Source organism: Leptonotus elevatus, chromosome 21, assembly GCF_054856555.1.
Source record: "Leptonotus elevatus isolate MCC_2025b chromosome 21, RoL_Lele_1.0, whole genome shotgun sequence".
Lineage (NCBI taxonomy): Eukaryota > Metazoa > Chordata > Actinopteri > Syngnathiformes > Syngnathidae > Leptonotus > Leptonotus elevatus.
Window position 1 is genome coordinate 13183465 of NC_141259.1, and position 25152 is coordinate 13208616.

Consider the following 25152-nt stretch of genomic DNA (forward strand, 5'->3'; position numbering starts at 1 on the left):
ATTCGGTTGTGGCTACATTCCGCAACCGACGGATGGGTGGGGCGAAAGGGAAAAGGATGCAGGGCGGAAGGTAGCGCACCTGAGCCAGACGCAGATCGGGGCATTGGCTTGTTATTGAAAGCCAGGATCGACTGACTGATTTGTCAATTGTCTCATTTTAAAGTTTACAACTCAAATGTCAATATAATGCTACGAAAGCTATGACCTTTTTCATTTTTTTTTTTTTTTGTAGCAGGGAACATAACAGGGGTTTTTAAACTGGCTTTTCATTGACCCGGCTAAACCTCATCAATGTTCCTAGCAATCCAGACTAAACCGATCATCTGCTAAAATTAAACTTGGGGGGGGGGGGGGAGAATAAGTCACGAAACAGTGCATTCCTTGGCGCTCTTGTTATCATCCATTAGGGGCTGTAATGATATTATGAGCACTCACACACACACACACACAAAGATGGCCATTCACTGTGAATGAAACACTTTCGGGAAGTAAACACGAAGATTGAAAACAAGTTTGAAAAACAAATTTAAAGCTGAATGTCCTGCCATCCATCCAACTCAAACAATGTGGCATATTTTCTCAGCCTTCTTTTCTTTTTTTTAAATCCAGGTCAGTGGGTCACAGTTGGAACATAAAAGTTAGTGGTGGGATTTAGTGGATCGCCAACAAAGCCACAGACGATCCCAGGCGCTCTTAAACGGGACCATTTGCTGAGTGAGGCGGCGCGTCTGTGCGAGCTGCGGAGGTTTTATAATGCGGCTCGTTTGATTAGGAAGGAGGTGAGGACGTGAATTGTGGGTGGCGGAAGGAGGAGGAGGAGGAGGAGGAGGAGGTGGTGGTGAGGGGCGTTGATGTGTCAGCAGAGGGGTCCTGCTATTAGAACGCCAAGCATTAAGAATAATATTGTATTTTGCAGAACATATTTTTTGAACTGGCAAACATGCCGCACGCGCCGTTCTGAACATTGTGGAGTGCGAATTTCCACCAACGATTCATTATTGCGGTCGTAGCGTTGTTCTTCTCCGGCATTGGCGCGCTACCATGTAGCGTGTCACAGACAAGGGAGATCTCCTGCTCTGTAGGTCTTCACATCAACACTCGGCAGTGTTTACAAATTCTCAAGCCTTTCTTTGGATGAGCCTACCGGGAACTGCGGTACTCGGCACCGCACGTGCATATGAACACGGATTAGTCTAGGAACGCCCCGCCAGGGAACTGTAAATTCACACAGCCGGGATGTTTGTCAAATGGCTCCTAAAAGAACCAGTTTTCAATCAGCTATCCAGGAAGGGGACTGTGTGCGGTGGCTCGACAGTTTGCTCTGGTCACAGAGGATGCAGTGTTTCATTTAAGGGAATCAGGGGAATAACTCTACGAATGAAGAACTGGAGGGTCCGCTGTAGCTGCTTCCAATCTTCAGAACCTGCTACTAAAAACCCACCAACATACTCCATCGAAATGGTATCAGAAAACGTCTAAACACTGCATTGATTTCTCCTTTAATCTGCATACTTCACTTCCTGGGGAAGTCGAATTCTGATTTACAAATAATGGACATTCCCGAGGCTCCAAATCCTGTGGCAAATCCTAGTGTGCACCCCCCCCCCCCCCCTCCCCAAACTGTCCATCCAATACTAAGCGCTCCTCGGTGATGCAGCCTAGCGACGCACATTAAAAACAACAATGCAGCAGCAGGAGGAGGAGGAGGAGGAGGAGGTGGTGGTGGGGGGGGGGGGGATGGGCGCTCGCATGCTTTTTGAAACAGGACGGGACTCTTCACGCGGATATGGCTGACTGGATAACTTACTGCACACTATTGTCATATCCATGAATGATCCCAGATCGCACATGAACAAAAGCAGACCGTGACAAAAATAGATTCAGTGTCGCGGTTACAGGAAGTCAAGTACAATCCCCACGTCAACTTTCGGTAGAAATTGCCGAAGAGCTGACACTGCAACTGGAATGCTGCGGAATTCAGTGAATTGGGAATTTTATTAGGAAAACTTGGGAATTCGCACTCACTTGAAACCATGAAGCTGGGAACCTTTGGAAAGTGCAAAATAGTTTGTGTTGTGAATATTTGGATGCTATGAATGGTTTGAACAGGTTGCGGAAGGGAATTGATTATCAATCAAGTGTTCAGAGTTTTTGCTCTTCAGCGTTCGCAATCAAATGGTTACACCCATGAATGCCACCCGAGCCCCTCCTTTCGCTCCTCCCCTCCGGATTCCCTCCATTTTCTTAGGGCCCAGGGACAAAAGCCGGGCCAGACCTTGCTGACCAGCAACCCCTCCCCTCCTCCGCCTGGGCCTGTCCGAGGGATTCCTCCATTGTCTAAAAGGCCACTGCGGAGAGGAGAAAGGAGGGCTAAAAATGGCGGGGTTGGGCACTTGAAAGCGGCAAGTGGAGATACTGCAACAAAGGCAGAGAATGACTGATAAACATGGGAAGTTGTTGAGAGAGGTGGATCATTAATAAGGAGTAGACTCTCACGGTGTACTGGGGGAGGGGAGGGGCGCGGCGCGGGAAGCGGTTGGAGGCTCAGTAACTGACTGTTCAGCTGAAGTGAACTTTAATCTCACCGCTACTTCGATTTACAAGTCACAATTGGAAATACAAAATATTAGACAAAACCGCGATTCTAATTACAACTCATAGGTTGGAGCACTTGTAAGTCAAGCCACTCTGGCGAGTCTGGTCCCGGGTTTATTTTCCTTCTGCTGTATGAAGATGATGATATAGTCACGCAAGTCAAAACTGTGTCTTTGGGTGGCCGTTGACAAAACAAGTGTTTTGTGTTTCATTTAAGTGGCACTTTCAACCACGCCGGCCTTTATCCAACTGCAGTCACCCTGACGGGCCACATAGCAGGACGGGTGCGGTGGAGCTGGCCTGACCGGCAATCCTTACTACTGCTCGGAACCCGGGTACCCGAGGATGGTAGGGGTGTGCACGTGGGAGATCGTTTTGCTTGCTTTAACAATGGACATCCACTTTTCAGGCAGCGCTTGTAAAGTCAACAAAGAGCCAGTCCCTGAAGCAGAGAATTTGGCAGATATTACTTCCAAGAACCCAAGATCCAAGTCTTCAGGATCCGGGACATTGACCAACTACTGGTCTCATTTGGTGCCAAGTCCCATAGGAAGCTTCTCGGATATCAATATGTCAAATAAATCGATAAATCCAGGGACAAAGGTCCAAGTGTTTAAGGTCTTTCATTACGGCCATAGGACCTTGGCACTGACCAGTGACTGGACTTCTTTGGTACCGAGTCACTAAGAGAAATCCTCAGGCATCAACGGTAGATCCAGATCTTTCCGGTCTTGCTTGTCTGACATTGACCAGCGACTTGACTCCCGTGATACCATCTCTGAGAGAAATCCTCGGGTACCGATGGGATCGGGACATCACGGGACAAAAGTTCAAGTCTTTAAGATCTTGCTTTATGGCTTGAAGACTTGGACATTGACAAGTGAGTGGACTTGTTTGGTATTGAAGTCCCTGAGGAAAATCCTCAGGCACAGAGACAGTACCCCTAAACGTGGCATCCTTTTCCGGAGAATAATCTGACGCAGGATTGTCCACATAACATCTGGATCTAATCAATGAACAAATTTGGCCTCGGTGAAGGACACACTGGGTGACTGGGAGGATACCGTGTCATCTCGGTGTACGGATTGGATCTGGACTAGCGTGACAAATGCGCCCGCACAGAACCACGGTGGAAAATCTACCGTGTAGTCGACAATGAAGACAGCTCAGCCTCACTGAAACGAGAGGAGACAAGATGGCGTATAATGCTTCTATGACTCCAACAGCGGGTGACCAATGCTTCACAAGTCAACATCAACCCGGTTAATGAACAACCAAAGTGACAACAAGGACCCTCGCGGCCTCCTTCGCGAATAGAACAAAAAGCCAACGTTTTCATCGGGTCCACGGAGAGTCCCGTTAACCCGACAGCTGTCGATCTGTGATCAGCGCACAAAGTACAAGATGTAAATGTAAAGCCTCTGACGCTGCTGCTGCTGTCCCGAGGAAGATTGAGAGTGAACAGGTGGCGGCGGCGGCGGCATTGCGGGCTTAAGAGGCTACTTACTTGGCTCGAGTACACATGGAGCAGAATGAGTACTGGGCCTTTCTCATAGATCCATTTTATGATGCTTTGCTCGCTAAATAACAATTGAAAATACACTCCTGACACAAATGTAAGGACATTTGCCTTTACGGGTGAACCTAATTTGACCTTCTCTAAACTAGGATGTCTAACAGTCCCAAACGTGCTCTTCCCTAAGAAGGAGGAGCCGAATGACAACATTTGCATGTGTTTAATGCATGAATGGAGCAAAAGGTCACAAAAAAGGCATAGACAAGGACGTACCTGGACATTTTTATGGATCAAACTAGTGGCGTATACGTGGTAGACACTATCAATTTGGATACCATAAATAATGCGCAGTATCAAATATGTCACTCCTGGTGATTTTCAGCCAATATTCTATAAATAGACCAGATAATCCGCCAGCGTTGCCGTATCAAGGGGCTAATCGCCGCTTTGGTGACTAAAAATGGTCGCTGTGGCGGAGGAGCTGGTACCGCCACTTTTGGGACACCGCATCAAAAAAAAAAAAAAAAGAGTCTGTCAGCGCTGCGGATTTGCTAACCAAATGACATTCAAAGCAGCTGGACTGGAAGGGCTTTGAACTTTGTCGCGCTGCAGGTTGCGCGTTCACCTTACAGCAGGCCGCGTTTCACCTGACTCGGGCAATCAGAACTCTTATGCAAGACGATCAATAGTGCATAACTGACGGCTTTTACAGGAGACAGAAGTGGAGAATGCACAACAAAGTGCTGAGTGTGCCAATATCAAGAGTTCCCGTCACCGGCTCCCCTCCTTGACGTCTCATTGGCTATGTTAAGAATCAATCCACTTTACGTAGTGGGCATTATATAGTTCGTGGAAAAAGTCCAGTCAAAATCTATGAAAAAAAATATATATTAGCACTCAAAAGAACGGCTCCACGCTGCAAAAAAACAACTTTTATTGGAATAACTCGATCGTGACTTTTTCCTTCTACTCTCTAATGTGGCTACAACTTAACAGTGTATCAGACCGCGTGGAACCACACTGCCCCTAAGTGGCAAAATTGGGTACAACATGAACAGCGCTCTCAATAAAGGCACACACAAACAAAGGTAAGGCAGTATAAAATTATTTAAATTAAATCGATTTTGGGACATTTAAAATCGATTCTGAGAATCGCGATTCTTATGAGAATCGATTTTATGGCACACCCCTACTTTCTATATAGCTATATTAATAAAACAAACTTTTTATTTTGCATGCATGTCTGCATATGACGTAACAATTTTTATTATTTTCATGCTTGAATATAAAATCTGTCCACTCAATTATCCTCAATTCACAGTTCATTTCCATGGAAAGTTTTAATTTTAGAATATTTCCAAAAGTCATGGCGTGGAAATTTATGAGAAACCTTTGACCCCCCTTTACAAGCCTACATATTGGAAAATTCACTGTATAAGGCAGAATGATTTCGAGTGATTTCAAACACAGCCAGTGTCAAAGTCGAAAAAAAAACACCATTCATGTTTTCATCCACACAAAACGACATGAGCGGTCGCTCATGAACTCGGCCGGTTGTGTGTGCAGCTTTGGCACAATGGCCTCATTGTTCAGGCAGCGGCGTACACACATCACTGAATCATCTTTTCCGGTAAATGCCAGTGAATGGTCCCCCTTCCATGGGTGTCACATTTACATATCTCACAATCTTTCCATTGTGAGTGAAAAGTTAAGAGTCTCTTATCTGAAGGCACGCGTCCACCGAGCGGGACACTTCAGTTCAGCTCGAAATGGCACGGTTTGGCGTCCTCGATGTGGCCGACCCATTTTCAGGGGATGTTGCTTTTTTGCGGCCAAATGATGTTGCCATGAAGTGATGACGTCATTGCGTCATTTAGGAGTTGATCTCAACCTTTTTACACCGTGCGCGTAACCAACATTTATGACAAACACTACAACAGTTGTTTGAAAAAAACCCCGATCAAAATCAAATATTTCCATTTTTCTTTGACATCTGAGCGTAACAGCAGACTAGAATTGCCCTCTCTTCAAAAGTCACACACTCGCTCTTCCCACACTAATCATTAACAAAACATGCACAGGGAAAAAGCACTATCAGCAAATTTTTCTCGTGGTTCCCTTTTGTCCCCAAAAAACAATGGCTAACTTAATTTAAAAATAAGACAGACTTGCATTTAAGGGATATTTTCATGTTTTAAAACTGTGTAGGGGTGATTTGTGTGTGCTCCACGTGCTTCGTTGTGCGTATGCTGTGTGAGTTTGTGTTTGTCAACGGGGAATGTGCAATCATGGCTAAGTTCAAGTGTGTGAGAGGTGGCGAGGGCGGGGGGGAGGGCAGGACAAACTCCTGGAGATTCCAGGCATGCCTGTGTCAAGTGCTGTAGTGCAAACACAACCACGCTGAGCTAATTACACTGGGAACAAATATAAACCCAGCACCGGGTCCTCTTGGAATTGCTGTTTTTGTTATCAAACCTCTGAACCGCCTTTTTTGGGGGTCACAACACACCTGGACACGTCCAGCATAACACGCCGTACGAAAAAGGACCCACGGCCGAAAGTGAACAGGAAGTTTTTCATTTTGGTTTGAAGCAGACATTCGAGATTCATTTCTTGAATGAAAGGGCCTGGAAATTTTCTATTTGAGTATTTTCTTTCATCCATCCACCACACCCCCACCAACACCCCCCACCCCACCCACCTGTTGCACCCACTGACATGATCGGTTGACGTCTATCGTAACAGGACGCATGAAAAAGTGTCAAGAACCCATTCCTGAAATTAAACAGGAAGTTGTCCATTTTGGTTTGAAGCAACCATTTTGAATGAATTTCGATGAGAAAAGGTCCCAGGAAAAGTGACGAAAAATTAAGCAGCCCCCCAAAATCGATTTTGTTTCAATTATTTTATACCGTCTTCCCTTTGTTTATGTGTGCCTTTATTGGGAGCGCTGTTCATGTTGTACCAGATTTGGGCACTCGGGGGCAGTGTGGTTCCACGCGGTCTGATACACTACATTAGAGAGTAGAAGGAAAAAGTCACGATCATGTTATTCCAATAAAAGTGCCGCGAGTAGCGCGCTAATTAGCATTGGCGATTCAGACTGGAGTAGATCATTACGATTCCTTGAACATCTATAAATTGAAGCAAAAATCATTGGCAATCAAAGCATCTTAATCAAAAATCGATTCTGAATCGAATCGCAGGCCCAAAAATCGGAATCAAATCGAATCGTGAGACATTCAAAGATTCCCACCCCTAGCACGAACTACATGGTGCCATTTTCTCATAGAAACAAACAACGAACACAATGAAGCTTTTTTTTTTTTTTTTACGTTTCCGCAACGTCAACACTTGCGTGAGCGCTCAGTCGACGGGTTTTGTCTGAGGCGCCGTGCCCGGGTCGACACGTCTGAGCGACATCATTGCTGGGAATAGGACAAGGCGAGGGGGTCTTAGGAATTGCCCGTTACCGCTTTGTCACGCGTGGCTGGTGTGAGCGTGACAAGCACGTGCGTGAGAGAGTAGCGCTTTGTGGCCCCCGAGAGAGTCCTGCTGTGCGTTGTGTTGTGTTGACCTCTCGGCACTCACCCGCTCTCACATACACACAAATATTCACCCACCAGCAACTCCAGTAGAAGTGCAAAACTGGCTATGTGGCAAACAAACACACTCTCCCGTTCACAAGCTCTCACACATAATCTCTCACCCTTCTCTCACACACATTTACTCACCCACAGACACACTATCACTCATACACACAGCCTGTTTTATAGTCTTTGCTCAATGGACCAGTTGAACGGACCGAGACTGTCTGGCGTTGTCAAGATCAGTAGTGCGCAGATTACGACGTTGGTGGAGGTTGACAAGGACGCTACTATGACAAAATTCAAGTGTTTTTCCGCTGCGCTGATATAGCAGTTAGCGCTTTGGTGTTTACTAAGCAAAAACCGCAGGAACCGTTGGTCGGAGAATGTTATGTGCTGTTATGGATTCCGCTCGTTTTAAAACATCAACAAATCAGTGAGTAGGCGAATATGCTTGCTAGGGGGTGTGCCCCAAAAACATTTATTCTCATAAAAATCTCGATTCTCATTTAGTACGATTCAGAATCGATTTTAAATGTCCCAAAATCGATTTTATTTAAATTATTTTATACTGTGTTCCCTTTGTTTATGTGCGCCTTTATTTGGAGCGCTGTTCATGTTTTACCAGATTTGGCCAGTAGAAGGAAAAAGTCACAATCAAGTTATTCCAATAAAAGTTTTTTTTTTTTGGCAGTGTGGAGACGTTCTTTTGAGTGATAAAAGTGCTGCGAGTAGCGCGCTAATTAGCGTTAGCGAGTCAGACTGGAGTACATAATTACAATTCCTTGCACATTGTTAATCAAACCATTTTGAATCAAAAATCGATTCCGAATCGAATCGCAGACCCAAAAATCGGAATCGAATCCAATCATGAGACATTCAAAGATTCCCACCCCTAATAAACGCTATTGCTACATTTAAAAAAAACAAAAGCTTTGACTTGACTATATCCTTAAAAAGTAAAGAAAAATGCGCTGTTTTCATACACATTTTCTATCATAATGAAAAGAATGAATATACATTTGGTAGTCGAAACATTTTATTTGCTTTACTGGACCACAAAAAAATGATGTGGTGGGCCGGATCTGGCCTCCGGGCCTTGGCTTTGACATGTATGCTACAATAATATTTGTACTAAACTTGCTTGACTTCCTTTAAAGGCTTCATGTTTGTCATGCACCAAAGGCACAGTCAAAAAAATGTAATTTGGTGACAAAGCAAAAAAAAGTCCTTAGAAAAGCAACATTTTGTACATGCTAGCTATATTTTTCAGAAGAAAAAAAAAGTGATATATTATAAAACTAAGGACTGTGAAAACATAAGAATTAGCAATGAGTGCGCTTCAATGTCACCAAGCATTTTTAAAGATGACATTTCTAATAAAAAATTCAGTCATGACATTAACGCAGAGTTTTCACATCAGGATTTCAACGCTTTGTTTTTCAATCGGCCACTTTTTGGTGCAGACGAAAGAACGTCAAACACCCAAGCTATAAATATTATAAAGACTATATGCCTGGCGAGTGAGTATTGTTTCTTATCATAAGCGCCATGATGAGGGCTTGGGGTCCTAAATAAAAATGACATACTCTTTTTTTATACGCTAAAAGGCTCACACAAAAACAGGGCGTTCCGCGGCTCGCTCCGATTAGTCCTGCTTCCTGTCGACGGGAACGCTCCCGACACAAAAGGAATCAACACAAGAAACGCGCGCGTCAAACAAATCAACGCGGCCAAACCCTGGACGCTGACAGCTCTGCTTGACCCGTGCGACAACGAAGCAGGGCGTTTTTTGCGCGCCTCTGCGGCGAGCCTCAAATAGTGGATGGAGTGCGGTTCCGCGGGCTACAAAGTGAGCGCTTCGTTGAGTCGACGTCTGTTTGACTTTGCCGTCCGCGGTACTCAAAAATGATGTTTGACAAAGAGAATCAAAAAAAGAGTTACTCGCATTTGAATTTAAATATGCTTAGCTCTGAGCCTCAGGTAAAAATGGAGATGTTTACTTTAAGTCGCACATAACGTAACGTAACATAACGGAATAATCCGACTCTTTTGCACAAACGAGCCTTACAAAATGTGCCAAATGACTCATAACATCCGAGCCAATGAATGCGTCCGACTCATCCTTCTTGATTCGATACAAATACGTAACTGATAAACACAGGCGACACGCCGGGTAGCAACTCGATAAGCGAGTCATCCGTCAGCCTTTGCGCTTGTTGTTAGGCACAAGTGCGAGCTGGGCTCATGTGCGTCTGTGTGCGCTTGATGCCCGCAGCCAAGAGAGCCGCCGGCCCACAGACTCTCTGTGACTCTCCTCGATGGCAAACAGCTGCCGCCGCCGCCATTAATTATTCACTGGAGCTTTGCTTCCGTGTTTACCTTTGTCGCTGGCTACCGGGCGAGCGCCTGGGGAGGACAGATGGGTGGATGGATTGTGTCGCATTTTGGATGACTTTTTGTTTTGTGTTGACTCAAATTTTTGCTTATTTTGATTCATTTTAGAGGCAGTTTGCTAGTTGTCCCCCCCCCCCCCCACACACACACCAATTGCTTAGTTTAAGGGTATTTGTCAGGTGTGTGATTAACTCATTCACTGCCATTGACGTCAAAAATTAATTTGAACTATTTCTATTAGTTTAACATGTTTTTCCTTTTCCACTTTTGTTAACAAGAGTATGAAAACCTAAAAAAAAATTATTGTACATTTAGAACAGATATAAAATTTGTGATTAATCATGAGTTAACTAGTGAAGTCATGCGATTAATTATGATTTTAAATAATTATCGCCTGACGCCGCAAATTTTTTATAATCTTTCATTTTCAAAAAAAAGAAAGAAAAGATAATAAAAAAAATTAAAAAAAATACTTTAAAAAATAAAGAACAAAAGAATATTAAAAATTAAGGGCGTCAGGCGATAAAAAAAAATCTTAATTAATCGCATGACTTCACTAGTTAACTCAAGATTAATCAAAATGTTATATCTGTTCTAAATGTACAATAATTTTTTTTTAGGTTTTCATACTCTTGTTAACAAAAGTGGAAAAAAATGTAAACTAATAAAAATAGTTCAAATGAATTTTTTTCATCTATAGCCGTGGCAATGGCAGTGAATGAGTAAAAAAAAAAAGGGAAAAAAAAGGCCATAGCCCAAAATATTTTGCATCAAAATTTCAACAAACATCTTAAATTGACCTCTTGTCGTATTTTTGCGCCTTGGAAGACGAAATGATTTAATTGTTAATCTTCTGATGTTTAAGAAATAATTTAGTCTTAGAATTTTTCAAACATTTTTATTGTTTTGTTTGTCATTATAATAGCATTGGTGTGGGACTGTGTCATGCAAAAAAAAAAATAAAAAAATAAAAATCCCCTCGATGGACAAATCAGTGGCACCCTTGAAACAAATCCTCGACTCATGGCTGAATGATCCTCCCACCAGATCCCCAAAAGACGAGAGGATCAGAGGAGCTCAGTTCCTCGATCACTTCCTCCAGTACGGACGGAAAAGACCCCTCGCCCTCCTCCCCGCGCCCCCCCACGCTGATAATCCTCTTAAGGAATAAATTATAGACCCCTAGCCACCACCACAAACTTGCTCACACACACACCAGATCGGTAGGGGGTCTGGGACAGTGGCAGGCAGGATGCGGGACCAGCTGGTCATCAGCTCAGACAAAAGAACTCGCTGAATGTGCTCGCTCTGGATCTCTCTCCTGCCCTGCACGAGGGACGCGCTAACAACAAGTCAAGAGTTGGCGGCGTTCGAAACGACTCCAGTACTTTTGATACACGGAATTCCCACAAGGACTTCCTCAGTGTCGGATCTGATCTGGCCACTTGGTCCCGTGGAACCACTTATAAAGAGTTTGAGAGCTTTAAGGCGGCCATTGGTGTGCCTGCAAAGGCCGTTATAGAGTAATAGGAGTGGGAGCAAACAGGCATAGAACCTGTTCAGCAGAATCTATTGGGGACACGCCCATCAGGAATTTGTTTGCCCATTTTGACAATGGAGAAACCTAAAAAACTACACCCGCGACTGGTGTACGTCGCTACGCCTTATTGACTATTTTGCCTTTTTTTTTTTTTGCTGCAATAGTGATGTGTTGCCACTTTAATACTGTGGACAGCGCAGAGTCCGACTTGAGCTGTGACACTTGATATGATGAGGACGGAGGTTGTTGGGGGGGGAACGAGATTGGTGGTGAATGGACTCCTTTGTAGCCTGTCATGAGACTGGAGAATAAGATCACTCCCGCTACCTCAACGGGGTCTTTGAGTCGTGCGGGTCGGGTCGGCTTCAATGCTTTGGCAACATCTCTTGGACAAACTGTATGCCGAAAAAGATGCACATTTGGATGCAAGGCGTAATCCATCGCGAACCGACGCAAATATTTGTGTGAAATATACTTGTGGGCTATCAATGCAAAACAGTAAGGTTAGGGGGCGGGGCTATGAAATTGTTTTTTTTAATAGGGCCCGAATAATATGAATTTTTTTGGGGGGCAAATTTGGCAGACTAAAATCCGGATAACCGATGAATCGGTCAATTAATTAAGAAAATAAATAATGAATAAAAAAAAAATTTTGGTCTCTTAACACTTAAAATGAGATAAAAATAACAGTTTTACATTACTTTTAGTATATAACTTCACAATGGAGAGGGGGGAAAAAATACAAAAATCTGCCATTTTGGGGGGGTCAATTTCGTTTTTTTTGGGGGGGGTTGAATGTCATTATAGTTTGTCTTATGTTTTAATGTGTAAAAAAAAAAAAAAGAACAATAATAAGCAAAACATAGGAAAAACAAAAATTGTAAGTAACATTGGCCAATTAAAATTAGCAAGCCAATTAATCTGCCAGGTCCTAATTTTATAATTGATTATTCTACTGACTAGACCGACCCATTGATTGTTCTGGTTATTGCATAAAAATGGATTTGGCATTCTTAAACAACAATACAAAACATGAACGGTGTGGTGCAGGTATTATTTTATTCTCTTGGGGTTGCCATCCTCATATACTACACTGTAGTATCCGTGACTGAATGGGTGTGGCTTTAAAAAAGCAGGGCCAAGCCTGGTGAGTGATGTGGGAGTCAACAAATTACAGTAAAGGTGGCTCTAGTTGACTCACCCCCCACCCCCCCTGAACTTTTTCATGGAATTTGCTCCTAAAATGGCTGCTTTTGAACCAAAATGGTCAACTTTCTGTTCAACTCTGCAATTTTTTTTCTCGAGACCTCATCATGCATCTTGTCAAGATAAAGGCGTCCATACACTTCCCAGGCCTTTTTTTAAAGCAAGTTTGAAAAAAGTGTTTGTGGTATGATTAGAGCAGAGACATAATCTAGGATTGGTGGGGGGGGGGGGGGGGTTGGGGTCTAATGGCAGCAAAACTTAAGCAACTATCTGGATGTCTAAATCTCCATCTGTTCACTTTGCTAAAGCGCAAACAATAAGAAGCCGCTAATTCTACACTGCATGACTGTAACGCTGGTCTTGAGTAATTACTCTAGCATTGGCTACCTGTACTGATTACTTTGGGGGTAAGGTTTAACACATTCAAATGATGTCATCAAATACAAATAAATCTGTAAACAAAATAAGAGGACCTGAGCACAGGTCATACTCTTGACAAACTCGCAAGGTCACAATCATGTCGGAGGTAGCGCTCGGACACACCTGTCATTCATTGGTTTGTTTGACTGCAAAGCTGTGACAATTAATCGAAAAACGCAAACACTTTCAATGTCTTTATTGAACAAGTTATGGGAAAAAAAACACACCAAAAGGTCATCCGCGAGCTGCCAATGGCCAGTTAACACTCTCGTTCACCGACACCCATGTCACTCACCAGGCCAAGCCGCACCTTTTCAAGCCATACACACTAAAAGTCACATATACAGCAGGGCGTGAGGACGGTGACCCCAAGCAAGTTAAACACATGTAAACGTTTTGTCATGTTTCGGGTCGTCGTTAGGGAAGTTTTGCCATTCATCCCATTCATGGAGGCCTTCAATCCACTTTTAGACCAATGTAGACAAGTGACAACATTTTCCCATGCATGTTTGTCCTTACCCAAATGATAAAAAAAAAACTTGTATGACATTCTACCTGATGCTCACGTAGACTTTTTCAGTAACAATAGCTTACCTTGGGCAGCTCCTTGAGTTGGTTGGCATCCAGCAGGAGCTCCTCCAGGCTGCGGCTGTATCGGAACACCTCGTCCGGGACCGCCTGCAGGTTGCAGTGCCGCTTGTCCACCGACTCGACGTGGCGGTTGCATCGCCACAGCGGGATACACTTGAGCATGTCGGGGAGGGAGCGAGGGAGGGAGGGGGTCCCCCGGGTGGGTGTCACTGGAGGCTCCGCATCGGAGGGCGAAGCGTGCTTAGGCGGCTGGATGGTGGCTGGTTAGCGGGGGCTGCTTCGCTCTGGAACCCGCGGGCCGGAATCCAATTAAAAATAATAATCCCCCGGCCAATGTCAGGAGGAATATTGTCGTAGTCTCTCTGGGGTTTATATAAACAAAACATAAAAAGACAGATATGGTCTCACTTGAGTCAAACTGTTCCTTCGAAGTTAGCTCTCACCGCCACCATCCTGGTGTTTCAGCACCGGAAAAAAAAAACGCTTGTCAGGTGGCGTCGAGAGAACCACCGCCGCCGGGGGGTTGGTGACCGAGTGGAGCGAAACGAGTCAGGGGAGGTTCGACACGGTGTCCATGGGGATACTAGTCGCCTCTCACCGGTTTGTGTTGCTAGCAAGCTAGTTACGACTAGCCTCCATCGGCTAGCGTCTATTGTGCCTAGCCAGTAGCCTCCGTTAGCTTCCACAAGTACCGCAAAAGACGTGTGGAAAAATGCCGTGTACTTCCGTGTAAAAATCACCAAGCCAGGATAAAAGTCAACGTGTCGAGTTTTTTGGGAGGCGAAATGCCTCACAGTGAGTGTATAAGCTGCCTCCAAACACTGGCGCGCGGCGCTTCCTTGCCACTGTTGAGCTTGAGCCAGGCCGGTTTGGTGTATGGGGGGCTGGGCTACGTTTGCGGCCATAGGACCGCCGCGTTCCGGCCCCCCTGACGCGGTATTGACGCTGGGTCCTGGATGTATGGCGCCATCTAGTAGGCCAAATGGTGGAAGTTCACCGTGTCAATGCAATTGTATGTTAAAAAAATGCAGTGCATTGGTGTTCAAATTAAAAATATAGTAATTATTTTATGTACCACTCGAGGGAGCCCACATATCACACTGAAAAACATTGATGTTATCCGCTTTTGTCGTACTGTATGCAGTTTTAAATCAACTGGTTTACTTAAATCAAAAAATGAAATTTTTGATAATCTACTACTCATCTACTTGCGCGTATTTTACACACACACAAAAAATCTGTTATATATATTAGTTTTCATCTAATACATTTTTAATTTCCTTTATGCATTTACATATATCAGACATTCTTTTGTGAATTTTATATTTAGACATATTGGATTTTTTTTTTATTTTATTCATGGACTTTTAATCTAGCATTCTTTTTCTTTTTTATATTTGTGTATTTTTCACATTAGCATTTCTGGCTAAATGTGTTAAAATACTGTTAACACAATTTTCACCAGTATGTCTAGTTTCACATTCCTTTTGCTGTTGCATGAATACATTCTAAGTAAAGCTGTTACAATTACAATAAAAAAATAAAATAATCAGACAGGCAAATTTTTCTAAGATTAATATTTCTTCGCACTATTCCAACGATTGTATTTTGTAGGTCAAATTTACAAACCTTTTGCACTGCAAAAAAACAACTTTAAAATTAGCGTCAAAAATGCATTTATATACACATATAAAGCTATCTGATCAAAATTTGCTGTTTCGTGTTATTGTATTAGCATGAAGTGACGTGCATCACAGAGCTTGTGGACAAATATCCTTTAATGTTAAAAACAAACTGTGTACATGGTCCATTGATTTTATGAAGGGGAAAAAATGTAAATGAACCAAAGCAAAACAAAAAACAAGTTTATTGTATGGGTCTGGGTTACAAAAATGTGGCATTTGCACCACCGAGGAGTCTTCACATGTCACAGAGCCAAACTCCCAATGACGCATTAATAATCAGCCATTCTTCCTTTAAAAAAACAAACAAACAAACAAACAAAAAGACCATTACAGAGCGGGCAATGGGAATGAGGGGTACGAGTGCGTACGCGGTTCACGCGGACAGATCGCTGCTGTTAAAACGGTCTTGGTCGTACACCTCAGCGACAACTTTGCGTCCGCCGAACCAGCGGTCGTTGAGCGCCTGGATGGCTTTGTTCATCTCCGACGCCATGGAGAACTCCACGAAGATTTTGACGATGATGTCGGCGTCCTCCTCCTCGCCCTGCTTCTCCTGGTAGATGATGACGCGGTTGACGCAGCCGAACTTGCCGCACTCTTCCGTCACCTCGCCTTCCAGGGCATCATCTATGTCCTCCGGGCCCACCATGTTGCGCAGGACCATTACTGTGGACTGTGGTTGTACAAAGTAAAATAAACAAAACAATTTCAAAATAATAATGCAATTTGAGTAGAAATGTGAATACTGAGGACATTGAACTGAAATGTGGAATTAATTGGATAGGTGGAATTGTTTGAATTTGTCGAGAAATTTGGAAGTATTTGTCTATTTTTTAATCAAATATTTTACATTATATTCTAATATCATATTTTCTTTAGTTGCGTATTTGTATCTAATTTTGTCTTCTAAGATGTATTTTGTCCTCTATCAGTTTAATATTGTTGCATTTAGTCGTTTTTTAGTTTATTTTTCATCACATTTCTCTTTTTAGACATTTTTTTAAATTCACATTTGTCTAATATTTTGGAGAATTTCCCCCCCAAAAATTATTGATATCATTTCTAGTTCAATATATTTATCCAAGTTTTTTTTAATACTGCATTCGCTCATATTTGTGTATTTTTCAACAATTGATATATCTTTCGTGCAATAGCTTCGAAATTTTGGTTGAGCATTTTTGTATATTTTGCATTCTTTTGCAATATTCTTTCTTTGCATTTGTATATTTTGATAATTTGTCCTTGATCAAATTTTGTGTCTACTATTTTGCATTATATTCCAAGACTATTTTCTTTTCAGTCGTGTACTTTTCATCCACTTTTTTTGTATTGTCTTTCTTCCTCCAATTGGTCCAATGTTTGCATTTTTGTCTTAAGTTGTACTTGATATCGTATTTTCATTAAATTTGTCATTTTGTCATATATTGTTTAATTTACTTTGTTCAATTTTTTTCCATTTTCTGTCCAATTTTTTTTGGTCTCATTTTCATTCTTTAGTATTTTTTTCCTATACATTTGTGTCTTTTTCATCACAAATTAGTTGGAATGTTTTTGTCTTTCAATTTCTATCGAATTTTTACCTAATATTTTTAACCCGCTTAAATTTCTGCGTTCACGCTATTACAGCAAGCAGCCTACTGTCAAATATCCGCATTTTGTCACCTCGGACTTTCGAAGCAGCTTTTGCATGACCATGTGTCTGGCACTGCTGCCCGAGATGCTCATGTGCTCCTGGTCGCTCAGCATCTCCTGGCCGGTGCCATCCTGGAGCATCTCTTCTTTCTCCTCCTTTTTCTCCTGCAGTTGACCGGCGGCGGCGGCGGCAGCGGCCACGAGCGCTTGACTGGAGAGGACGGGCGGCGACGCCAGCACGGGGTTCACCAGGCCCACCTGGGGGAGCACCGGTATCGGGGGACGCACCGGAGTTACTCCTATAAGAGAAATGGCAGAAGGAAGTTAAGCAGCTGAAATTTTTGCTTACACATTTTGTCAGCGTTTGTATTTTCTGTGAATTTGTCATATCTATGTTTTTTTTATTATCTAACACTTATTTTTCAAAAAAATTTCATTTTGAATTTATGTAATTTAAAAACTTTTTGCTTTTATATTTGGTGATTTTTGCCCGATGTTTTTAATAGAAAATGTGTATATTTTGTCCCACTTGTCAATGTTTGTATTTTCAGAAATATTCATTATTATATTCACTGTAGTCGAGACTCACCTGTGATGACGCCGGGCGCCTGCGCGGCCATGACGGCCTGCGGTATTCCCATCTGCTGACTAAGAAGCTGGGGCGCAGCTAACGCCCCCAGGACTGACGCGCCGGCTACAGCCTCCTTGAGAGAGGGGGTGCCCGAGACATTAGGTAAGGGAAACACACAAGAACACAGCACAGAGGCAGCACAGTCAACAATCAACACAATTTGTGACCACAGAGAATGCTCAGCCCCTCGACACGGGAAGACAGGCTCGCCGTTGAAATAATTCAAGCAACTATCAGAAATTCAGATGAATCAACTAATCTTCGAGCTTCCAATAAGAAGACTCTTTGCGTGCAACACCCTAACTCTGGATTTGAGGAGCAGCCTCGTGCTAATAAAAAAATGGGGATTGATAATTCAATCTTAGCTTTTGAATGTACAGTGTTCCCCTGCGAATCGCAGCTCTTGACAGCCAAGATTAAATGAACCGGATTGTTGCCCATTCAAGTCCTGGCCCTGCTGCACATATGGCACCTTCACAACAAGTAGTCCGCCAACCACCAGGTGGCGACACAGTCAAGTTTACAGTACGCGAGCAAAGCCATTTATTCTAAGTTGATACTCAATTTGTTGTTTTCAAGTTTCCTGCTGCGTTAAACTGTTTGCAAATTGTTAAAAAGTAGAACAATTAAGAAAGATATTTTTGCCAGCTTGACAAATAATTGTAATAATTCCTTTGTTTTCAAGTCCTGTATAATATACAAGTAATGCTTTGGGATCCACTATCCTGCCAAGGAAGTGTTGACCCGCCATCTTGTGGTATTTGTGCTCATGCTATGCATTTCAAAATATTTGCTCAGCAGTTATCAAATGTATTTTTAATTCTTGAAACAAAACTGGGAGTGGTGCTACAATTGAATTCTCTGCTATGTCGACTACTTTGTGAATTTTCACTCGTTCACTACCTCCCTGCGAATAACAGCGGGAACACCGCATTCAAAATGGACTCGACTAAACTGGCCTCCTCCCAGTCACTTCAAATAAAAAGTAAAATGGCCATCAGTTATTTTTATATTTACCTGGAAGGCCATTAAATCCCTTTGGAAGGGATTCATACTTGCCTGGGCCGTAATCTTGGCAGTGGCCGCCGCCGCGGCTACGGCCGCAGCCGGCGGCAGACCACCGGGGGTGGTGGGGGTAAGCATGGGCATGGGAGGGGTGACCGCCTTGCCCACTCGCAGGTACTGACCCCCTAGGTCAAAGAGGTTCATAGAAGACACGGCGTCCACGGCCGACTGAGGCTTTTCGTACTCTGAAAGTCAACAAGATTGTAGTTAGGAGGCAATGAGATCGGGGTAGGGAGCGACCACCCCCCAACCCGGCTCCCGGCTCACCGATGAAGCCGAAGCCTCTGTGCCGTCCGGAGGTGGGGTCTCGGGCTAATGTACACGATTTGATCCTCCCGAAAGCCTCAAACACACTTTTGATGTCGTCGTCCGACAGGTCGGGGTGCACCGAGGCCACGTAGATGCGGTTAAAAGCGCGCGCTTCCTCCGCCAGCTGGTCAATGATGGGTTGCGCCTGACCGATGTTACTTGGCCGCCCAACCTATAGCACAGATCATACCAGCAGGGCTACTTAACGGGGGAAGGGTTGCTATGGGAAACCGAGGACACACTCCGAATCTCTGACCTAAATTCACTGCAGCTGGCTCATCACACACTCCATCTTGAGGAATGCAGATCTCTCTCTCCAAGTCCTCTTACAGTGGTACCTTGACTTATAGTTTAATGCCATCTTTTTAACAGAAGAATACAGTAAAATAAATGAGAACGGCAAGAAATAATATTTTTTATAATGTAATTACTGTCAAAAACTGGAGTTTAATGTAGCGATCTGAGATATGGACGAAAATTGACGTGAACTTAATGTCAATTTTCTGGAAGATAAGACGCAAAGAAAAAAAATGTCGTTTGGATGGCTACTGTTAACAAGAAGATGGAGGCCATGGTTTTAATCTGTGTTCTGCAAATTAAGTGAATGGGGGGAAAAATAAAGACTTCCATCAAAAGCAACGATATGATAGCTGGAAATGAACTCTGTGCTAAATGTCAATTTTATGTATATGCCCATAAACAAAATTAAAATCTGCTATATCATATCCACAATATATAAATCATTAGTTATGTGTGTGCCTTTAAGGAGCGTGTCTGAGTGACATCACTAACTTGGTCGGTTAGTCTGCATGCGAGTGCCGTGTAGGTCATTGTGAGTGCATTCATTTTATATTGTGCAGGACTGTGTGCTTCGTTCAATAAACAGCTGAAAGTGTAACTCCAATTGTGGCTTTTTTTTTTCTCTCACGCCACTTCAGCAACAGCTTGAAAAAAAAATATATATGGGGGAATTCGTAAGTCAAGGCACCACTGCACTTTAATCTTAAATCAGGGGCGGCAAACATTCACTTTTTTGCTTCAAAATTTGGTACGACGAAATGTGAAAAAAATACGACGCACCCGAGAAGAAATGTTAGAGTATCTTTACTTTTAGTTTGTAATCAGATTTTGTTTTTAGTACCGCACGTTGGGCCAAATCAAATGCTTTTTGTAGGTGGTCCACCTCCCCTGCCTTAAAGCTTGTCACTTGAAATGACTGAAGGTCATTTAAAACTACTTTGTAACTGCTACCACTATCTCTGAATAACTAACTGACCCTCTCTCTCTCTTTCCTCTTTTAGTTGTATTTGTGTCACGAGCATCTAGACGGGACTGGGATCTGTACTACAGATGGGGCGGCCAAGCAACACCAACCAGGCGCAGCCCATCATCGGCACAACTTGGCAACAGAGCAATGCAGCGCGCCGCTGGGAGCGCTCACTTGGAACAGGCCTTGATACAAGTGTGGAAACAACACATTCGACACACGCACACACGCAAATCACACAGCCACGCACCTGGAAGTCAAAGACAGACAAGGCAAAGGACAAATAAAAAAATTAGCTTTTGCATGTTGAGATGACGGTAGCAATTTTAAGAGCTATTCATCAATAAAGTGCACTTTACGTAGTGTATTCAAAATGATATTGTACAGTGGAACCTCAATTTTTCCAGCTTGTAAAATTTGAAGAACATCATTTCAGGTGTTGTACAAAATTACTGTGTGAGGACTTCCTATCGTGTGTTGACAGCAGCAGCTCATCACTGGACCTCATTTCAAGCAGCAGCAAAGGATTAACTCTGTTGGACAGTGTTAAGAGAAGACGAATATCCACGGCCGGTTACCGTGAAGTAGGCAAACTAATCGAAAACTGCCAAAGTGGTGTCCCAGAATTTCCGTCAGGCTTTAGTGTTTCCGTGCCATCACACTTGAACTAAGCCAGCGTACAGCATGGGGCAGTTGTGATACATTTGTTAAGTTCAGACGTATTTGACTGCACATACAATATAGTTGCATTTAAAATTGTATAAGGTTTTATTTTCAAGCATTTATTCAAATACAATTTTTATTCATCATTATTTAGTTTTTTTTTATGACTTTAATTGCATTGTTTAAACTTCGCTTATTGCTGAAAATTTAAGTCTGTAACCAACACTACTGTAATTTAACAGTCAAGATGGTGGTACATGGAGTCAAGTTTTTAATTGTTCTGACATGGTAGGGCTTTGCAAGTAAACCAAATTCAATCACAATTTCAATTATTACCACAATTACAAAAGCATCATAATCGTAATTAAATAAAGACAATATTAATAAAAATGTTGAGTTGTTTTTATTTATACATTTGCACTTTTTAAAATATTTTTAAATAGCTAATTTAATCTATTGTTTCATCCAAAAGGAACATGCATAGTTATAGTGCTTCAAAGAACTTTGTGTTAATATTTTTTTACATTGAAACATTTTCTTGTTTTGTACCAAAAAATGAATGATCGTTCTAATCGTGATTAACATTTTCTTCATAGTTGAGCAGCCCTAGTTCTATGTCAAATGGAAAATGAGAACCACTGTGCTAAACGTCTGTGAACAAAGAACTTGGATCTTCTGTGACAGCTGCCACGCGCACTTTGTTGAAGACAGAATTGGACCACACTGGGACTTTGGAGGTTCCACTGCATTTGACTCAACTTACCATTAGCATTCAAAGACTCCAGACAACTCACCTTAATGTTTCGCCCACCCAACATGACGGAATTCATCTGCTCCAGAGCCAGCTGGGCAGCCTCTGGCACGTCGTACTCCACAAAAGCAAAGCCCTGCGCGGCCCACCAGATGCAAAATGAAAAACGCACGCGCTCTTTCCCCTCCGTGCTTTCGCGTGAACAAGACGACTCACTAACCTTGTGCTTCATTGTCACAGAGTCCCAAGACATGTCAATGCTCTTAATGGGGCCGAAGGGAGCAAAGGCCTGTCTGATGGTGTCCTCGCCAAGCTCATAATAAATGGAGCCCACGTACACCCGGCACATGATGGCGAGAGCGCGCTGCCGCTGAGCTGCCACCTGCCCACCAGGGGGGGGGAAAAAAAGACAGCGAGTCAGCATTAGAACGAAAAGGAAAGAGGGGAAGAATATGCACACGCACACACAAACGGGAAATAAAAAAAAATGTGTATTTTTCTACTGTGCTTTGGTTTCCCAAAAGTAGCCTGAGGCCAATTCAAGTTAGGGGAGAGGGGGGAGCGGTCTGAAGATAATGATAAGGTAATCAAAAAAGGACAAACCGTAGTGGAAGACGGCTTACTATGTACATGTATAAGTTATCAAATGACTTATGGAGGCAGAGAAAACACTGAAGTGATTGACATGCACAGCCCTCACAAACATTTGGCTTCAGAAACTGACCTGTAGTCCAGGGGTGCAAAAAAAAAAAAAAAAAACTAACCGTGGAGTTCATACGAAATCCAAACAATGTCTTGAGGACAGCATCAGACGGAGGTCTTAATTTAACAAAGAAAAATCTATCGCGTTTTCCATCACCAAGGAAACAAGAGCTTAAAATGTGCCTTCCAGCTCTCGTCAAAGTCCCGCGAACAGGACGAATACTAACCATCCGCTATCCCATGTGAGGATGGTGCCAGAAACCGTTTATAGACCTTTAAAAGCGCAAGAACTGAATCTAGCTTTCTTTCCCAAAAGCTAAAAACGGAAATGCCCCACTGTGACTTCCCTTTGCTTGAAAAGTGTCTCTCAAAGCTTTTGTCAATCATTACGGCAGGTATACTACAAGTACGCTAACAAAATATTCATTTTGTTGCTGAGATCAATGCAGGGATTGGTGCCAAATCAACAGTCCTTTTTTTTTTGCATTGGGAATGCGCACAGAAAAAAATTTAATAATCTATTGACCGATTGTAAAGGTGAGAGAGGATCTCCAAAGCCCATAGTCACTGCTGCCATCTGAAAGACAGTAAAGACGAAAAAGGTGCTGAAAAGTAGGTTAGATATCCCTTAGCTTTTTTTGCTTTTTCTTTTCTTAACTTTTTAAAACAAAAAAAGGTTATTACACGTAGACAGACAAATGTGCTTGTGCCTACTCTAAGAGCAGACTCTTCCACTAAACAACATACAGTTTGGCGACTTGCCTCCTCTAGTTTAAATCACAAAGTCAGCACATTTAGCAAACAAGCTTGCTTTGAGCAGAACACAGTAAACACTTTGTAAAACCCAATGCCTTCATGGGGACTTCCGCCACCTGAAAAAGAACACAAGAGGCACAAGCAGGACACGCTCTACACATGCTCTTTCTTTTTCACTAAATGGTGGAGAAGAGGGGGGGGAAAGCATCCAAATGAGATTTTTTTTTGTTATCAATGGAATAAGAGATAGCTGAATAGAAGATACCGTCAAATAATTTAGAGCCTGCGCAGACAAGTTTTTTATTTTTTATTTAGGCAAACTAACGCGCAAGGAAATAAAATGTATATCTCACCTGCAGATTGGTGAGCTGCTGTTGCTGATGGGCAATGGTCTGTTTCACCAACACACTCTTAATGCTTTGCTCCATGGCATACTTCTTTGCCTGGCACACAGGAAGGAAACAACATTCAATCGTACAAAGGTTTCATTTGTAAAAAAAAATAAATAATAAAAAATGGTTAAAATAAGGGCGGCCAAAATGCTTCTCTACCCGCTGCAGCGCCTCCTGCTGCTCCGGGGTGAGGGGCGGCAGGCCAAGCTTAGAGCCTGTGCCCTGTCCATTCTCCATCGTCATATTGTCGCCTCCCTGTAATAATTAAAACCAAAGTTATTGCCATTTTTTGTATTTAGGCAGAAAGGAGAGAGAGTCTATTCTGTCATTTGGCAGATTCGGTTTATATATAATTATTGAACATAACATCGTGCGGGTATTGAACATATTGAAATTTTCTAAAATGGCTGGACGTGAATTAGTTTTAATAGATTGCTACACTTCTGGTGTCATATAAATGACCATAGCTTTGACATTTTACACACATACCTAAATCTGTACATTGTGCCCATTTCTATGTTTGGTCTGAAAGATAAACGCTATTTTACAGGATATGTGCAAGCATATATTTATATAGATTTGTTGCGGTTGGGGCCAGTCAAAAGTCCTCACCTACAAACCCGCTAAGCGTTTGGCTCCACCACACTGAGGAAGAAAAGCCCCAGAGGGGACGATGATGAGGGAAGCTTCAACAACTCAACGAATTCTAAGCGAATGAAACGAGAAAAAGAGAAAGTTCCAGATTACAATAATGAAACAAACAGGCAAATTTACAGAATTACTACAAATGTGTATATAGCATGCTAACGCTAGTCTTCATTCAATGTATCGGATACAAAATGGGCACAAAGATAACATTTAGCTGAGCAATGGTTAGTCCAAGATAGATGAGAAGGGTAAACGATACACACAAATGGTCAATCTGACGCATCGAAGATAAAAAAAGAAATGAGACTATTTAGGCCCCATTTCGAATGGTGCTCATTGCTGCTAGCTGATTAGCAACTAACTATTAGCCATTCATTACAATGGCGCGCAAAGCAAACCGCATTTCTCGCCGGCTAAAAACACAACTGAGCACTACGAATACAATAATTCGACAGATAGAGTATGCGCACTTGTTAAAGAGCATCCGCTTGAGTAGAAATTCGACTAAAAAGGCGACAATTGTCGACGACAAATATTTACCGCAGTCTCCGTGACCGCCATGAAGCACACCTCCTTGGAGAGGCCCTCGCTCTTCAATAATCGCGAGACTTGTGGGTGTATGGAGTTCTTTAGTTGTTCGCTAAAGACAACTCTCGCGATAGGACAGCCGTCATGACGGAAGCAAGCCCCATAAAGCAAGCGGAATTCGTGCGTAGCGACATGTATCAAATAAAATATTTGGATCTAATTTAGGCATGTGCATGTAATACATTAATTATATCTTGGAGTTAGAAAATAT

General features: G+C 42.7%; 2 protein-coding genes across 21 annotated transcripts in view; both read right to left on the reverse strand.

Annotated features, from left to right (window-relative positions):
• Nucleotides 1-14733, reverse strand: part of scrib (scribble planar cell polarity protein) — a 48133-nt gene extending 33400 nt beyond the window's left edge. For all 15 annotated transcript variants that reach the window (XM_086065743.1, XM_086065750.1, XM_086065740.1 and 12 more), the window contains exon 1: nucleotides 13856-14733. In XM_086065743.1, coding sequence (XP_085921869.1) covers nucleotides 13856-14014 — 159 coding nt within the window. In that variant the 5' untranslated portion in view covers nucleotides 14015-14733. The remainder of the gene's footprint in view (nucleotides 1-13855) is intronic.
• An 879-nt stretch (nucleotides 14734-15612) lies between these two features.
• LOC147155973 (poly(U)-binding-splicing factor PUF60-like) lies at nucleotides 15613-24958 on the reverse strand. Of its 6 annotated transcripts, none has more exons than XM_086066126.1 (12): nucleotides 24894-24958; nucleotides 24318-24411; nucleotides 23865-23960; nucleotides 23667-23756; nucleotides 23084-23134; nucleotides 22076-22237; nucleotides 21899-21991; nucleotides 19133-19346; nucleotides 18818-19050; nucleotides 17759-17873; nucleotides 17200-17468; nucleotides 15613-16210 (listed from the first exon to the last, which is right to left on the reverse strand). In XM_086066126.1, exons 3-12 carry the CDS (start codon nucleotides 23946-23948, stop codon nucleotides 15911-15913), a joined length of 1611 nt encoding a protein of 536 aa, XP_085922252.1. In that variant the 5' UTR covers nucleotides 23949-23960; nucleotides 24318-24411; nucleotides 24894-24958; the 3' UTR covers nucleotides 15613-15910. The 6 variants fall into 6 exon arrangements, with proteins under 6 accessions (XP_085922252.1, XP_085922253.1, XP_085922254.1 ...); XM_086066127.1 differs by having other exon boundaries at nucleotides 24824-24938; XM_086066128.1 differs by lacking the exon at nucleotides 24318-24411 and having other exon boundaries at nucleotides 18860-19050; nucleotides 24894-24955.
• Between the last annotated feature and the right edge of the window lie 194 nt (nucleotides 24959-25152).

What these genes read in the sequence shown, in the direction of transcription:
- LOC147155973 (XM_086066125.1), bottom strand. Translation starts at nt 24,914, where the DNA reads ATGGCGGTCACGGAGACTGCG. An exon ending in TGGCGGTCACGGAGACTGCG is followed by an intron (nt 23,961 to 24,893) that starts GTAAATATTTGT and finishes TAATTATTACAG; the next exon opens with GGAGGCGACAATATGACGAT. An exon ending in TGGGTGGGCGAAACATTAAG is followed by an intron (nt 19,347 to 21,898) that starts GTGAGTTGTCTG and finishes TCTGTGCTATAG; the next exon opens with GTTGGGCGGCCAAGTAACAT.